This window comes from Rhinichthys klamathensis, unplaced genomic scaffold, assembly GCF_029890125.1.
Source record: "Rhinichthys klamathensis goyatoka isolate OS25496 unplaced genomic scaffold, OSU_Roscu_1.1 h1tg000165l_1, whole genome shotgun sequence".
NCBI lineage: Eukaryota > Metazoa > Chordata > Actinopteri > Cypriniformes > Leuciscidae > Rhinichthys > Rhinichthys klamathensis.
In genome coordinates this window covers 3129209-3145541 of record NW_026606697.1, presented here as the reverse complement: position 1 = coordinate 3145541, position 16333 = coordinate 3129209, and the positions used below count along the sequence as shown (strand labels likewise).

The 16333-nt window shown below is 39.6% G+C and overlaps 3 protein-coding genes across 3 annotated transcripts; all 3 read left to right on the top strand.

The window, feature by feature from the left end:
• The first annotated feature begins 2239 nt into the window (after window positions 1-2239).
• On the top strand, window positions 2240-3795 carry LOC130091263 (immunoglobulin kappa light chain-like). The gene is made up of 5 exons (XM_056259079.1): window positions 2240-2258; window positions 2364-2720; window positions 2799-3157; window positions 3276-3378; window positions 3785-3795. The coding sequence occupies exons 1-5, from the start codon at window positions 2240-2242 to the stop codon at window positions 3793-3795; spliced, it is 849 nt and encodes a 282-aa protein (XP_056115054.1).
• A 2154-nt stretch (window positions 3796-5949) lies between these two features.
• LOC130091262 (uncharacterized) lies at window positions 5950-11218 on the top strand. Its single transcript, XM_056259078.1, has one exon. The coding sequence runs from the start codon at window positions 5950-5952 to the stop codon at window positions 11212-11214; it is 5265 nt and encodes a 1754-aa protein (XP_056115053.1). The 3' UTR covers window positions 11215-11218.
• A 688-nt stretch (window positions 11219-11906) lies between these two features.
• On the top strand, window positions 11907-15878 carry nitr3a (novel immune-type receptor 3a). Its single transcript, XM_056259077.1, has 7 exons — window positions 11907-11939; window positions 13815-13881; window positions 13958-14314; window positions 14393-14746; window positions 14910-15026; window positions 15153-15184; window positions 15750-15878. Exons 1-7 carry the CDS (start codon window positions 11907-11909, stop codon window positions 15876-15878), a joined length of 1089 nt encoding a protein of 362 aa, XP_056115052.1.
• The last annotated feature ends 455 nt before the right edge of the window (window positions 15879-16333 follow it).

Sequence of the window (16333 nt, the reverse complement as noted above, 5' to 3'; positions counted from 1 at the left end):
TGACACAACATCAAAATTGATAAAAGCATAATAAAGGTATAAAAGACTGCGGGCTTTAGGCAAGTACTACCACAAATCACATCATTTGTCCATATAAGGAGAAGATGTGATCTTAAACAGAGCTCTAGTTAAGAGGTCACAGTGTACGACATCATTTCCTGTAGTGACTGACAGGAAGAAGCTGCTCAGTACAGACTGAGAGCCGCTGAGATGAACAACAGCGGACAACATTTAACTTTTAGCACTGACATAATAAAACCGTTTTAAGATTTGTAAAAATTATTATTATTATTTTTTTTTTTACTGCAGTATAAAAGGAAAAAAATCCCAAATACATTATACAGGACATGTTTACCCAATCCACTTGTGGTAAGTGTAAGTATATATGCACACACACACAATATATACGGTCACTGTGACTTTGCCATGTAAGACATTTTCCTGGTTCAACATATTTGGTTGATCCTGGAATTACATTCCTGTCTGAAAATGTGGTCCTACCCCTACCCATAAGTAACCCATAAAAAATCATATGGATATGGCAGCTGAATAACACTGATGTAGAAACACCTAACCCTGGTTGTAAGCCTAAACTCTCCCTAACATCTGATTGGTTGATTGGAATGTTCAAGGATCAAAGATGCTGATCCAGGAACTTGTACTCGGTGAAATCACGTTTCACTCAATACACAGGCTATATACAATGACATAAGTGCATCTGTTTGCACCTGTGCATTTTGCAAGCATGATTTGCACACATCCCAGTCTGATAATTTTCCAAATGCAGGACTGATCCCACTGGTGTGTCTTCACACCTCTCCCTGAAACCACACATGCACCATTCTCAGAAAAAAATTACTTGCCTCCATTATCGGAGTTAAAAATAACCCTTCCATTGTACAGTACATTTTTGTCACAACTTATTCAACTTAAGGGTTCTTTGAATCATGGTCATAGATGTAACCCCATAGGTAAAGATGAATAATTAGGGTAAGCAAATATTGCAACAATGCTTATCAGGGCTCAGCTATACAGGAGGGTCTTGCCCACCCTGGCAACCATTCCTCATAACTGTTCAGCCTAGAGTCCTTAGCTCCACTTTACACCTTGGAGCTTGAGCCAAGCCTTGAGAACACGTAGTGCTCTTACACGGAAACAGCCTTCAGATATACATAATGCAACTGGCCAAGTTGTAGACTAAATTTGATTTAGAGATATGCTTAAAAACGTACTACATCAATAATTGAGAAGTTTGTTCTTCATTTACATAAACCCGAAAGCATGTGAATTCAGATGCAGCTGACTGCAAAACTGGTTGCCCTTGAGCAAAGAGTCCCGTAGCATTTTAGAGATATGCTGGACCAACATAATAGGCAAGGCAAGTTTATTTATATAGCACATTTCATACACAATGGTAATTCAAAGTGCTTTAAACCAATAATAGAATTAGAGGCGTTTGAGTGTATCTTTGTACATGCAGATCAGCAAATCCGAACTCTAGCTTGCACATAGGGATAAACCAATTTATCAGCTAGGCCTTTAAGTTAGCCAATACTTGCCTATTTTGAGATTATTGGGTATTTAGAAATAGTAGAACACCCTAAATGGGTTTAATTGGCAGCTTATGTGACATTATTTAGGACTGTGTTTCTTGTGTCATTCATCAATGTCATCACAGGTACAAGTGTATGTAAAGAGACTCCATTAAAGGAAATTGGTTCTGCCCCGTCTCTTAAAACAGCCTGCAGTCAAACATCAGAGTGTCAGTCTTTGTTCTTTGAACTGCTGTGCATAAAAGAGGAAGCAGTCTGAATAACCAGGACCCTTCAGTTCTCTTAAGTACAATATTTGAACTATATATGATATCTGAATTTACTGACTTTTTCTGTGAACTGCAATCACTGATAGTGGATTATAATATTAATTCTAAGACATCTTTCTTTTAAGGTTGTAAGTAAACCCTTTGAACTTTCAAGAGCTTTATCAAGTTATTCATAGCATATTATTTTTTTTATTATTTTGACATATTGTATTTTTATTACCAACATTTCTGAGCTATTTTATCTTATTAAAGTAGTAATATTCGGATGTTAGTTGGGTCAGTGTTTCAATTGTTAGTGATCTAAAAGTAGTTAATTTTGTTCTATTTAAACATATTTGCACATTTGTACATTTGCATGTTCCAGACTTCTGTTGACGTGTTTATTTCTCTTTTAGAACAAGTACAGGCGCTGCAAAAATGAAGTTCTGGGTTTCATGTACCCTCTTTCTCCTCACATTTGCAAGTATGTTTAAATTGTATTTTAATTGAGCATTTTGTTTTACATTTTTGTTTGTTACCATATTGCTTGTTTGTTTTATAGATAGGACAAGTGAAGGAGAGGATTTTATTCACCAAATCCCTTTGCTATTTGCCAAACTTGGAAGCAGTGTGATTTTACCCTGCTCTCACTCAGATGACTTTATAAATTATATTTCATGGTATAAACATTCTTTTGGCAAGAAACCACTTCTTGTGGCATATTCAGAACATGGATCAGGAAGCGTTACATATCAAAATGGCTTTGACAAGACAAATCGATACTTTATCAGAATTGGAAGTGGCTCTTTTAATTTGAGCATCATTCACGTGGAGGAATATGATTTTGCAAACTACTATTGTGCTGTGAGTTTCTTGAACATTATTAAATTCGGAGAAGGAACAATTCTGCTACCTAAAGGTGAGTTAATGACAATATTCGACTGCACATAAATGAGTATTGTTTTAATGTATTTACAGAATGTTGCATTTCTTTCAGAAAGGGACAGAATAAGAAGCACCACTGTTCTCCAGGAGCCTGTGTTTGACAGACTTCATCCAGGAGATTCAGTGACTCTGCAGTGTTCGGTCATCAGTGAGATCTGTGCAGGAGAATACAGCGTCTACTGGTTCAGACATTCATCAGGATATTCTCAACCAGGAATCATTTACACTCATAATAACAGAAGTGATCAGTGTATGAAGAGATCAGAGAACGGCTCTTCTACCCAGAGCTGTGTCTACAGTCTCCCTCAGACTGAACTCAGATCATCTGATGCTGGGATGTATTACTGTGCTGTGGCCACATGTGGGAAGATACACTTTGGAAATGGAACTAAGTTGACTATTGAAGGTACAGCAATATTTGATTTACTATAGACTTTAAATTTAGTATCACATTGTCTTTGGTCATATCAAATTGAACGTTTATTGTAGCCCATGTAATCTCACATATTTAACTATTTCAGATTTACAGTTGCTCTGGAATCCATTTACTTTAGTCCTGGCAACACTGACAATCATGGCCATGATTGTGATTATAATTCTGCTTATAGTGATTCAAAAGACCTGCATTAAAGGTATGAGGGCCTCTTTGTCTTTATCAACTCCAGCAATTTGGCTTCAGCATTCAATGTTTTCAACATTTTTATTTTATTCATATTTTTCTAAGAAACCTTGAATCACCCCAGAAATCAATGGAAGCAGGTAATATTGTTTTTATAACCTTTTTCCCACCAAAAAATAAAATAAAATAAAATTCTAAATAAAATGCAATAAGGATAAAGCTGCCTCTATTATAAATAAGGTTAGTAATTAAACAGAGTGTCTAAATTGGGATTACATTTTAGAAATCAAGTTCAAAACAATAATATTTTTTCATAATTAATATTGTGAATTAACAGACAATGTGTAGTAGATTATGAAAAGTTATGTAGCAGAATACAAATTTATGTTTTATGTTTTATTTTAATTTTCCCTCTGTAGTCCGTGGATAATACATTAAGCCAAGAGGAGACACTGGTCATTTACACCCAACTCATAATGCGCTAGTTTACAAGGATGGATGAAATCATTACTATGCATATTGTGGATGTTGATGATTATGTTTGTGAATAAGATTTTTCTAATGATTATAATGTTTGTAATTCGCATACAAATTCATATTTGTATAAATATTATGTCACTGTTTAAGTTCTGTAATATGTTGATTTTTGCAATTGCTAGGATGTATTACTTTATAATGAAAATAAGTTGTTAAATTGTCTTAAATTGTGTGTGTGTGTGTGTGTGTGTGTGTGAATAAGGTGTGCTCCTCGCCTCCTCGGGTCATAGGAGTACTAATTCTGTAAAAATGTAATGGTTTATTTCCTGGAGTAAAAGATCTCTTTTATTTGTTATGGTCTGAGTATTTAAAGCAAACACAAGAATCATTTGGATTATTTTTATTTAACTGGAGAAATAAAACCCAGTTCTGTAGCCAGCACACACTCACACAGAGTGCTGTCTGTCTCTCTATGGTCATCTTTCACTTCTAGATTATTTGAGTATTTGATGGCATTTGTATTGATTGTTTATTAATTAATTTTAAGTGTCCCTTTTATGCTTTTTTGGATATTACCATTTATGTAATGTGGTTTATAGCCGTTTGTGAATGTAAAAGGTCTGCAAAATTTTAAAGATTAAAGTGCACTATAAGTAAGGGATAATCCATGGCTAGTCACGATTCCCCTGATCATGAACTCTTATTTTGATATTCTTGTGTCTTCTATTGCCTGTTTTCAGTTCCTGTGGTTTATTTCCTGTTTTCTTGGTTGTCATAGTTATTCATTGGGTGCTTCTCAATTCTTATTTGTGCATCCTCGTTTCCTTTCATCGCTTCCTTTCCTCGTGTCTCAGCTCCACCCCCTGTAGAATGCGAGGGAACATTGCAAGGAAAAAAATGAGGATGGAGGAATCAATGAAGGTTTTTTTTATACATTGGAATAATTGATCACTTGAGCGTCACTTCATAGCGTCATCAGCTTCGCTCAAAGGATCTGCCCTTATGTTGTATTAGTTTGTTTATTTAATTAAGAAATTCATAATAAATAATAATAAAGCAAGATGTTGAAATATGTGAGATGTGTGGTTTATACACTGAACAAAATCATAAACGCAACACTTTTGTTTTTGCCCCCATTTTTCATGAGCTGAACTCAAAGATCTAAGACTTTTTCTATGTACACAAAGGCCTATTTCTCTCAAATATTGTTCACAAATCTGTCTAAATCTGTGTTAGTGAGCACTTCTCCTTTGCCGAGATAATCCATCCACCTCTCAGTTGTGGCAGTAAAATGTGCAGTTTTACTGTATTGGGGGGTCCGAAAAACAGTCAGTATCTGGTGTGACCACCATTTGCCTCACGCAGTGCAACACATCTCCTTCGCATAGAGTTGATCAGGTTGTTGATTGTGGCCTGTGGAATGTTGGTCCTCTCCTCTTCAATGGCTGTGCGAAGTTGCTGGATATTGGCAGGACCTGGAACACGCTGTCGTATACGTCGATCCAGAGCATCCCAAACATGCTCAGTGGGTGACATGTCCGGTGAGTATTCTGGCCATGCAAGAACTGGGATGTTTTCAGCTTCCAGGAATTGTGTACAGATCCTTGCAACATGGGGCCATGCATTATCATGCTGCAACATGAGGTGATGGTCGTGGAAGAATGACACAACAATGGGCCTCAGGATCTCGTCACGGTATCTCCGTGCATTCAAAATGCCATCAATAAAATGCACCTGTGTTCATTGTCCATATTATACGCCTGCCCATTGTTGTGAATTAATTAGAATAGAAATGTTTAAATAATTATCTTTAATAATACCAGAAACAGTGTTGTCATTTATAAGGTTGTTCAGCTTTAAGAAAAGTTTACCCAAAATGCTTAGGGGGCTGAGCGCGCAGATAGATCTAGAGAGACAGAGAAGAGAGAAAGAAAAAATGACTCCATGTTTGTGCGCTGTATCAATGTGTAATCCTGTTCATTAACTTCAGTAAACAGTTCGTTTTATTTAATTCAAGTCGTCAGTGGTCATTACTGCTTGTTAAGGAAGAAAAGATACAACATTCTTTGGTGCCGAAACCCGGGATAACTTGCAGGCAACATCCGAAATGGCGGAGCGACTTGAAAGACTACTCAGAAAACGGAGAGCTGTACGCGGTTCCACGACGAGACTTTTGCAAGACGTAGAAACAGAGGTTGGCAAAGAAGATCCGATCGTTGACAGATTATGTGAACTGTTAGCCCTGTTATCTGCAAAAGAGGAAACGCTACTGGAGTTGAATCGCGAAATACAGGAGTGTACAGAAATGGATGATTTGGAAAATGAAGTTGTTAATGCGGAGGAGTATGGAGAGCGAGTCGTCAGCGCGAAAGCTCGCGTGCAGCGCGTGACGCAGAGAATCCGGGAAAGCACTAACAGCAGGCCGTGTGACGCAGTGCCATTGCAGCGCGGACAAACAGTTAAGTTACCCAAGTTATTTATCAGCAAGTTCAGCGGTGAAATTAGCTTGTGGCAAGACTTTTGGAATCAGTTTGAAACCGCTATTCACAGAAACGACGCGCTGAGCAAAACAGAGAAGTTCAATTACTTAAAGACATACGTAACCGGCGCTGCTTCAAAGGCAATAGCGGGACTGATGTTGACAGACAGCAATTACGATCACGCGATCGATCTGCTTCAGAACCGGTTCGGAAGAAAGGATCTGCTCATTAATACGCATATGACCAAGTTGTTGAATCTCTGCCCAGTAAAGAAATCACACGATGTGAGTGCTCTGAGACAACTTTATGATGAATGTGAAGTACAGATCCGTAGCTTAGAATCGCTGGGTGTTGCATCAGAGGCATACGGCAGCCTGCTATGCCCTGTTCTGCTACAGATGATTCCAGATGACATTACTCTCCAGTACAGTCGCCAAAGAGGAACCAGTGATGAATGGAAGGTCTCAGAAGTTATGGAATTTCTACAGAAAGAGATTTTGAGCAGAGAAAGAGCCATGCAACTGATTATGCCAAGTAATTCCAAAGACAGCCAGAGCTATCAAAAACCATTTAAAAGACCAGACACATCAATTGAAATGAAGCAGAAAAAGCATCACATGCCGTCAGCTGCAGTACTGCAAACCACCAGTCAAAGAATACAGATATGTCTTTTCTGTGACAGTGCAGCACACAAAACAGAACTGTGTCCAGGAACTGATATTGCTGCTCGAAAAGTAAAATTGATGAAACTGGGACGATGCTTTGTTTGTCTTGGGCCGAAACACATTGCAAGATTCTGTAAGGCCAAGGTGTGCTGTAATGTGTGTGGAGGCAGACATCATAGTGCTGTGTGTGAGAAAGGAGAAACAAACACTTTAGACACTGACAACAAAGATGATGTAGTTTCTTCATTTGCTTCGCATTCTGTTAAGATACAGCCCAATAAACAGAACACTGTGCTTCTTCAGACTGTAAGAGCATGGGCAGAAGGACCTGGTGGACGTAAAAGCATTCGCTGCCTACTGGATGGGGGCAGTCAGAGAAGCTTCATCAGTGAGAACACAGTAAGAGCTTTAAAATTGCCTGTGACAAAGCAAGAAACGTTCACTCTTCATACTTTTGGCTCTGCAGCACCAGTAACATCAAGGCGCAACACAGTGAAGGTCATTCTACAAAGCATCTGGAACAAAGAGCAGAAGGTGGAAGTAGAAGCGCTCGAGACCCCCCAAGTGTGCACTGCTGTGATGAAGATTCCAGGTGAGCACATCCAAGCAGAGTTGAAACGAAAAGGCTTGCAGTTGGCAGACTACCCAGACCCCAGCACTTGTGATACAGAGTTGTCCATGCTGATTGGTGCAGACTATTATTGGCATATAGTGTCAGGCCAAGTGGAAAGAATCACAGATGCACTTGTGGCCATTGAGAGCATTTTTGGATGGTCAGTGCAGGGCCCAGTCACAATGTCCAGTGTTTCCGACACAGCATGCATGCACATACAAATTAATGAAGACACGCTGGTCTCAGAACGTCTGAAAGCCTTCTGGGAAATAGAGTCCCTTGGCATTACCATGCAGCAGACAGACAGCCCTGAAGAAGAGGAGGCTCTTCACATGTTTGAAAAAACTACTCAGTACAAAAACGGGCGATATGAAGTTGAGCTGCCATGGCGACCTGACAAACCAGAACTCCCAGATAACTACAGAATCGCAAGAAAAAGATTTGAAGGACTTAAAAGAAAGTGGCGGTCAGATGTAGTGTTGTATCACAGATATAATGAAGTCGTGAATGAATACCTTAAGCAAGGCATCGTCCAAGACGTGATGGAGGATGGATCAGCTCCAAACACTGTAAAGTATTACATGCCTCATCATGCTGTTCTTCGGGAGGACAAGGTAACAACAAAGCTCAGAGTAGTGTTTGATGCTTCATCACATGACATTGGCTTTCCATCATTGAATGACTGTCTACTTACTGGTCCTAACCTGAATCCAGATCTGCTCAGCATACTAATAAAATTCAGACTGAATGAGATTGCATTTACCGCAGACATCAAGAAGGCCTTCTTGCAGATTTCTCTTGCTGAGAAGGACAGAGATGCAGTGCGGTTCCTCTGGCTCACTGCACCACCCCATGAAGACGCAGGTGAGACGCTGCGTGTGCTACGGATGACGAGAGTGGTGTTTGGAGTGTCCCCCAGCCCATTCCTCCTGCCAGCTACAGTGAGAAAGCATCGGAAGGAATATGAAGACCAACTTCCTGAGGTAGTAAAGATAATAAAAGAATCACTTTATGTTGATGACTTAATCTCAAGTGCAAGTGATGTTGAAAATGCCTTCTCCATAACTACTGGTGCAAGGGAGATTATGTCTGCAGCTGGCATGTACCTTTGCAAGTGGACAACCAACTGTGCTGCATTGAAGGAAAAATGGAAGACGACAATGAGTGAACCTTCAGAGGAGACAGAAACGCATGGATCAGTGCTGAAGGTACTAGGCTTGGTATGGAGAACAAAAACAGATGAATTTGTCTTTGACCTGACTGCACTGGATGCTGTAGCTAAAAGAGAGAATACTAAAAGAAGTGTTCTAAAGCTCTCTGCTCGCATATTCGACCCAATAGGCTTTCTTACCCCATTCACTGTGCGAGTAAAATGCCTCTTCCAAGAGATGTGGATTCGAGGCCTTGGCTGGGACGAGGAGCTGCCCACTGATCTTGCACAAGAATGGAAAGGATGGTGTTCAGAACTTCCACAGATCCACCACATACACATTCCTCGTTGGTATGGAATAAAATCAGTGCACAGACACGACGCACATCAACTCCACGTGTTTTGTGATGCAAGCGAGAAAGCTTATAGTACGGTCGCTTACCTGCTGCGAGTAGCTGAGGATGGAGCAAAGACCACATGCCTTGTTGCTTCTAAGTCCAGGGTAGCCCCTCTGAAGAAGATCTCACTGCCCCGTCTTGAGTTGATGGGAGCAGTGATTGGAGCAAGACTAGGAAACAGTCTGTTAAAGCCTCTGAATCTGGAGCTACATCAAGTTCATATGTGGACGGATTCGATGATTGTGCTGCAGTGGATTCGCAGTCCAGCTCACAAATGGAAACAGTTTGTGTCAAACCGAGTTTCAGAAATCCAGTCTTTAACTAATCCTGCAATGTGGTCTCACTGTAAAGGCAAGTTCAATCCTGCAGACCTTCCCACCAGAGGTCAGACTGCAACTAACCTGAAGGAAAGTGAACTGTGGTGGAAAGGACCTTCATTTCTGACTGCACTGAATCAATTGGAAGAGAGCGATGAAGATCAAAGCGATGAAGATGTGACTAGTGAGCTAAAGCAAGGTCAGCAGGTCATCGTGCAACTCAGTAGCGGCAGTGACGAAAAGGGAATGGAACCTGTGCTGGATTTACTGAAGTACAGTAAGCTGAATCGAGTTCTGCGAGTCACCGCTTGGATCAAGCGGTTTGTGCACAATACAAGTTCAAGCTCCAAAATGCGAGGTGAGTTGACTGCTGATGAAATGTTTGAGGCCGAGAAGTACTGGATAAAGGTGACACAAGATAGCAGCTTTAGTCATGAAATCAATTTGCTGAAAGCTGGTAAGACCCTGAACGCAGATTCAAAAATCAGAGACCTAAAACCTTTCCTTGACGAAGATGAATTGCTCTGTGTTGGAGGCAGACTGCAACAGTCAGACTTAAGTTACAGAGAAAAACATCCATGGATTCTGCCCAACAAAGACAGATATTGTGAGCTGCTGGTTCAGCACAACCATGAATTTATCATGCATTCTGGTCTGAGAGACACACTAGTACAAATTAGAAGTAGATACTGGATTTTGCGAGGCAGACAAATTGTGAAAAGTATTGTGTCAAAATGTACTGTGTGCAAAAGATTTAAAGCAAAGCCCGCACAGCAGGACACGGCTCCATTACCACGAGACAGAATATCAGAGACCCCCCCATTTGAAGTAACTGGCATAGACTTTGCAGGTCCACTGTATGTGAAGAATGATCGTGCATTATGCAAGGCTTATGTTGCTCTGTTCACATGTGCTGTCACTAGAGCAGTGCATTTGGAGCTGGTTTCAAGTCAGTCAACAGAAAGTTTCTTGTTAGCACTCAAGCGATTTGTTTCCAGAAGAGGGCTGTGCAAGGTCATCTATTCAGACAATGCTAAAACCTTTAAGAGAGCAAACCAAGACCTTAGTGAGCTGTGGAAGGCCATCAAAGATCCACAAATTCTGGAATACTTCTCAGGGAAGGGCATCACTTGGCGTTTCATTGTAGAACGAGCAGCCTGGTGGGGTGGATTTTGGGAGAGGCTTGTAAGGTATGTGAAAATGAGCCTGAGGAAGGTGCTAGGAAAAGCATCGCTTACCTTTGAAGAAATGTCTTTGCAGAAATGTCTTTGCCTTGCAGAAGTAGAGGCCACACTGAATTCCAGACCCCTCACCTTTGTACACAATGAGATCGATGAGCCGCAGCCACTAACACCAGCACACTTCTTGGTTGGTGAACGACTCACTTCACTGCCTCCAAAACCATTTCCAGCAGACTATGATCATCCCACTGTGAGTAAAGAGGATATGACAAAGAGGTGGAGATACAGGAACCGACTCATGACCAACCTGTGGAATCGCTGGAGGAAGGACTATCTACTGGACCTGAAATCTGCACATTCCTGCAAAACACAGAAACCTACTGAGTTGAAGATGGGTGACATTGTTCTCATAGGAGATGCCAACATGCCGAGACAAACCTGGAAATTAGGAAAAATTGAAGAGCTGTTTCCAGGCCGAGATGGCAAAGTTAGATCCTGTGCTGTTCGCACATCCACAAGGACTGTGTTAAAGAGACCCGTTCAATTGCTTTATGCATTAGAGATTTAAGTTGATGAACATGTGTTCATGGGGGGAGGATGTTGTGAATTAATTAGAATAGAAATGTTTAAATAATTATCTTTAATAATACCAGAAACAGTGTTGTCATTTATAAGGTTGTTCAGCTTTAAGAAAAGTTTACCCAAAATGCTTAGGGGGCTGAGCGCGCAGATAGATCTAGAGAGACAGAGAAGAGAGAAAGAAAAAATGACTCCATGTTTGTGCGCTGTATCAATGTGTAATCCTGTTCATTAACTTCAGTAAACAGTTCGTTTTATTTAATTCAAGTCGTCAGTGGTCAATACTGCTTGTTAAGGAAGAAAAGATACGACACCCATACCATAACCCCACCGCCACCATTGGCCACTCGATCCTCAATGTTGACATCAGCAAACCGCTCACCCACACGACGCCATACACACTGTCTGCCATCTGCCCTGTACAGTGAAAACCGGGAAACAGTGAAACAGTGAAAACCGGGAAAACCAGAGAACACCTCTCCAAAGTGCCAGACGCCATCGAATGTGAACATTTTCCCACTCAAGTCAGTTACGACGACGAACTGCAGTCAGGTCGAGACCCCGATGAGGACGGCGAGCATGCAGATGAGCTTCCCTGAGACGGTTTCTGACAGTTTGTGCAGAAATTCTTTGGTTATGCAAACTGATTGTTGCAGCAGCTGTCCGGGTGGCTGGTCTCAGATGATCTTGGAGGTGAAGATACTGGATGTGGAGGTTCTGGGCTGGTGTGGTTACACGTGGTCTGCGGTTGTGAGGCCGGTTGGATGTACTGCCAAATTCTCTGAAACGCAAGCTGAGCCCTCGTTGCCGCTGCTATCAGTGGCGTGGATAGAGTTGTTCTCTTGTGGCTTGCGCGCAGTCTTCACTCGGACGCGCTCTTCAATCTTCAATCGCCGTTGTGGAGACTCTCTATACATTCCGGTGAAATCACAAAATAAAATGCACACAAAGTGTCCCTGCTTGATATAGACTGTAACCACTGATGAACATATTCAGTTTTGATGAGAGAAAAAAAACTGTACGAGTGCGGATTAGAACCCGTAACCTCTGACACGCTTGGCAAAAGATCTACCACCAGACCATTTAAGAACTCAAACAACATTTGCGGATCAATGGATTTATTTACGGGTTGAGCAGAGAGGCTGCACAGTTTGACAAGTTTGTACCCAGCACTTCCGAATGCGTCTCTGTCCCCAGCACATTTCAAACCAAACTGACACCCGTGGTAATGCACCGCATTTAACGTTCAGTAACGTTAACGGCGTTGTAACGAAGGGAAAAGTAATTAGTTAGATTACCCCGTTACTGAAAAAATAACGTCGTTACCTAACGCCGTTCTTTTAAACGGTGTTATTCCAAACACTGGCGGTGTGATAAAAACTGCACATTTTAGAGTGGCCTTTTATTGTGGCCAGCCTAAGACACACCTGTGCAATAATCATGCTGTCTAATCAGCATCTTGATATGCCTCACCTGAGAGGTGGATGGATTATCTCGGCAAAGGAGAAGTGCTCACTAACACAGATTTAGACAGATTTGTGAACAATATTTGAGAGGAAAAGGCCTTTTGTGTACATAGAAAAAGTCTTAGATCTTTGAGTTCAGCTCATGAAAAATTGGGGCAAAAACAAAAGTGTTGTGTTTATAATTTTGTTCAGTAAATAAACTGCAAAGGTAAAGTATAAATTAAAATGATTGTGATCGATGTGTGAAGGGGGAGGAGAATTTATAGGTGCTTCACGTTTAGTCAATCTAGCTCTTCCGCTCTCATAACTCCTCAGGAAGCCTCCTCACTTCTCGATCCTCACCTCCTCGTGGTGCAATTAGAGAATTGAGATGGCTGAGCTCGACGGTTTCCGGGTCATATGATGGAGGACGGAGGAGCGAAGAGACGAGGAGGGATATTTTTATTAAACTTTTCTCACCTGTCATTGCCATGGTTTATTTAACCCTCAGTAATCGCCTGATCATGGCCCTGAGTTAATGTTTCGTGCTGGTGTTTATCTGTATTGTTGCTAGTGGTTATTAAATGTGATTTCATCATTTTTCCTGTGGATTATCAAGCCAATCTACGTGTGACACACATCTGTAAAGACAATTTGGTTCTTCCCCTTTCTTTAAATTAACCAGTCAAACATCAGAGTGTCAGTCTTTGATCTTTGAACTAGCTGTGCATAAAAGAGGAAGCAGTCTGAAATGAGACATGCTACCAAATTGACACTTTCATCTACTTAACCAAGACACTTTAGTTCTCTTAAATTCATCCAGTGCAATCTGTGTTGAATATAGTGGATCTATTTTACTTCCGTGAGCCTCAATCATTATTAGAAGACTGTTTTTATCAAATTAACATCTTACAAGTTTGTAAGTAATCCCTTTAAATTTTTACGAACTTTATCAAATTAATAATTGCAAAAAAAGAATTACTTACTATACTATACTAACAAAATTACTAAAAGGTCTTTTATCTACTTACAGCACTTATATTCAGATGTTAGTGGGGTCAGCATGTTACAATAGTTAGTGATCTGATCTTTTAAACAGTTTCATATTCAAACTTTTCTAGATCTGTGTTTATTTCTCTTTTAGAACAAGTCCAGGAGCTACAAAATGAAGTTCTGGGTTTCACTTACCCTCTTTCTCCTCACATTTGCAAGTATGTTAAAATGTATTTTAATTGAGCATTTTGTTTTACTTTTTTTTTTTTACCATATTGCTTGTTTGTTTTATAGATGGGACAAGTGAAGGAGAGGATTTTATTCACCAAATCCCTTTGCTATTTGCCGAACTTGGAAGCAGTGTGATTTTACCCTGCTCTCACTCAGATGACTTTATAAATTATATTTCATGGTATAAACATTCTTTTGGCAAGAAACCACTTCTTGTGGCATATTCAGAACATGGATCAGGAAGCGTTACATATCAAAATGGCTTTGACAAGACAAATCGATACTTTATCAGAATTGGAAGTGGCTCTTTTAATTTGAGCATCATTCACGTGGAGGAATATGATTTTGCAAACTACTATTGTGCTGTGAGTTTCTTGAACATTATTAAATTCGGAGAAGGAACAATTCTGCTACCTAAAGGTGAGTTTATGACAATATTCGACTGCACATAAATGAGTATTGTTTTAATGTATTTACAGAATGTTGCATTTCTTTCAGAAAGGGACAGAATAAGAAGCACCACTGTTCTCCAGGAGCCTGTGTTTGACAGACTTCATCCAGGAGATTCAGTGACTCTGCAGTGTTCGGTCATCAGTGAGATCTGTGCAGGAGAATACAGCGTCTACTGGTTCAGACATTCATCAGGATATTCACAACCAGGAATCATTTACACTCATAATAACAGAAGTGATCAGTGTATGAAGAGATCAGAGAACGGCTCTTCTACCCAGAGCTGTGTCTACAGTCTCCCTCAGACTGAACTCAGATCATCTGATGCTGGGATGTATTACTGTGCTGTGGCCACATGTGGGAAGATACACTTTGGAAATGGAACTAAGTTGACTATTGAAGGTACAGCAATATTTGATTTCGATATATGCAAGTTGCATAATGCAACAAGTTACTCAATGCAACATAGTACTACCTTCAGTCAGCCAATTATTATTAATAATTGTTAATATTTCTTTGTATTTATGTTGGTACATGAACTCCTAAATCTATGTTACCATTTCAGCATCTTCGACTTTGACCTTTTGGAATCCAGTAGTTTTAACCTTGTTGACAATAAGCATAATATCAATAATTGTAAACATAATTCTGGTGAGACTGATTCAAAAGAAGCTCAAAAAAGGTAAATATATATAAATAATCACATGGCAAAATGAAATAATAAAGTACAAATATTCATCTCTAAATTGCTATTTTTTAAATTCTGATCAGTGATTAACAATGTATATTTCATTATTATCCAAATAAGCTTCAAAACAAGCAAGAAATCAAAGGAATCAGGTAATCTATTTTAATTTGCCCTGTAATTTATGATTGAATGATTTATAATTACAAATTGCATAAACCCGGCCTCTGTGCCTGTACACATTGCCACACTGATGACATTTGGCATTTGACTTCAGAAAAATACTCATATGGATCAAGCTCTAGCAACTAGATTAAAGCTGGTTTTCCCAAAGTTTTGTTTTGAACTATTTCCTACACATTTCTCAAGTAAATCAACAGTATGTTTGGGGTCAGTATTTTTTTTAAATCTCTTATTTAGTCTATTATACTCACCAAGGCTGCATTTATTTGATCAAAAATACAATAGTACTGTAATATTATGAAATATTGTTACAATTTAAAATACCTTTTTTATTGTAATATTTTTTTTAATGTAATTTATTCCAGTGTTGGCAAGACTGAATTTTCAGCAGCCATTACCCCAGTCTTCAGAGGCACACGATCACACTATAGGCTATTTGAAATAGATTTTTTTTTTTTTTTTTTTTTTTTGCAACATTCTCAATCTTTACTGTTTTCTGTGATGTAGACTGATCGTGTTTGTATTTTTCCTGTGCAGGTTGAGGAAACCGATGCCTTAAATTATGTAGCCCTGAGTTTTTCCAAAAAGCCTTCCACCTCAAAAAGATCTGCAGTGAAAACCAGCCAAAATGAAACTGTTTATTCACATATCACAACCCACAGTTAAGATAATTGCAAATGCTTAGCTATAAGGTATGTTGTTGTTACATAGTTTTTATTGTTAGGTTTGCCAGTTTGGAAATAATCTGACTTTTTAAAATATATATATAATTTTGATTTCTGTTCACTCTAAATATATTTTAGGCTACCTGTAAATATCAACAGGTCAATAAAAATACTGGCGGGAACTTTTTTTTCTCTGTCTCCATTCCCTTTTGTCTCTGGTTGCTGGTGCACCCTAACATTTTCTGTCCATCATTTGGGGAAAAACGGTTGTGTCATTAGATTATCCACATTATACATGAGTGAGAACAGACTTCGGTTGATTTCCCAACATTCCTGCACTAGCTGATACACAAGAACGATAAACTGCGAAGACTTCAAAAACGTGATTCTCACGCGGAACACGGGTAAATTCATTATCGCTTGTTGCGATTGTTAAACGTGTTTCTTGACAAGTGC

Excerpts from the sequence above, each read along its gene's own strand:
- nitr3a (XM_056259077.1), top strand. The coding sequence starts at position 11,907 with ATGATCTTGGAGGTGAAGATACTGGATGTGGAG. Across the intron at positions 14,747-14,909 it reads AACTAAGTTGACTATTGAAG|CATCTTCGACTTTGACCTTT; the intron begins GTACAGCAATAT and ends TTACCATTTCAG. Across the intron at positions 15,185-15,749 it reads CAAGAAATCAAAGGAATCAG|GTTGAGGAAACCGATGCCTT; the intron begins GTAATCTATTTT and ends TTTCCTGTGCAG.
- LOC130091262 (XM_056259078.1), top strand. The coding sequence starts at position 5,950 with ATGGCGGAGCGACTTGAAAGACTACTCAGAAAACGGAGAGCTGTACGC.
- LOC130091263 (XM_056259079.1), top strand. Across the intron at positions 2,721-2,798 it reads AACAATTCTGCTACCTAAAG|AAAGGGACAGAATAAGAAGC; the intron begins GTGAGTTAATGA and ends CATTTCTTTCAG. Across the intron at positions 3,158-3,275 it reads AGTTGACTATTGAAGGTACA|TTGCTCTGGAATCCATTTAC; the intron begins GCAATATTTGAT and ends TCAGATTTACAG.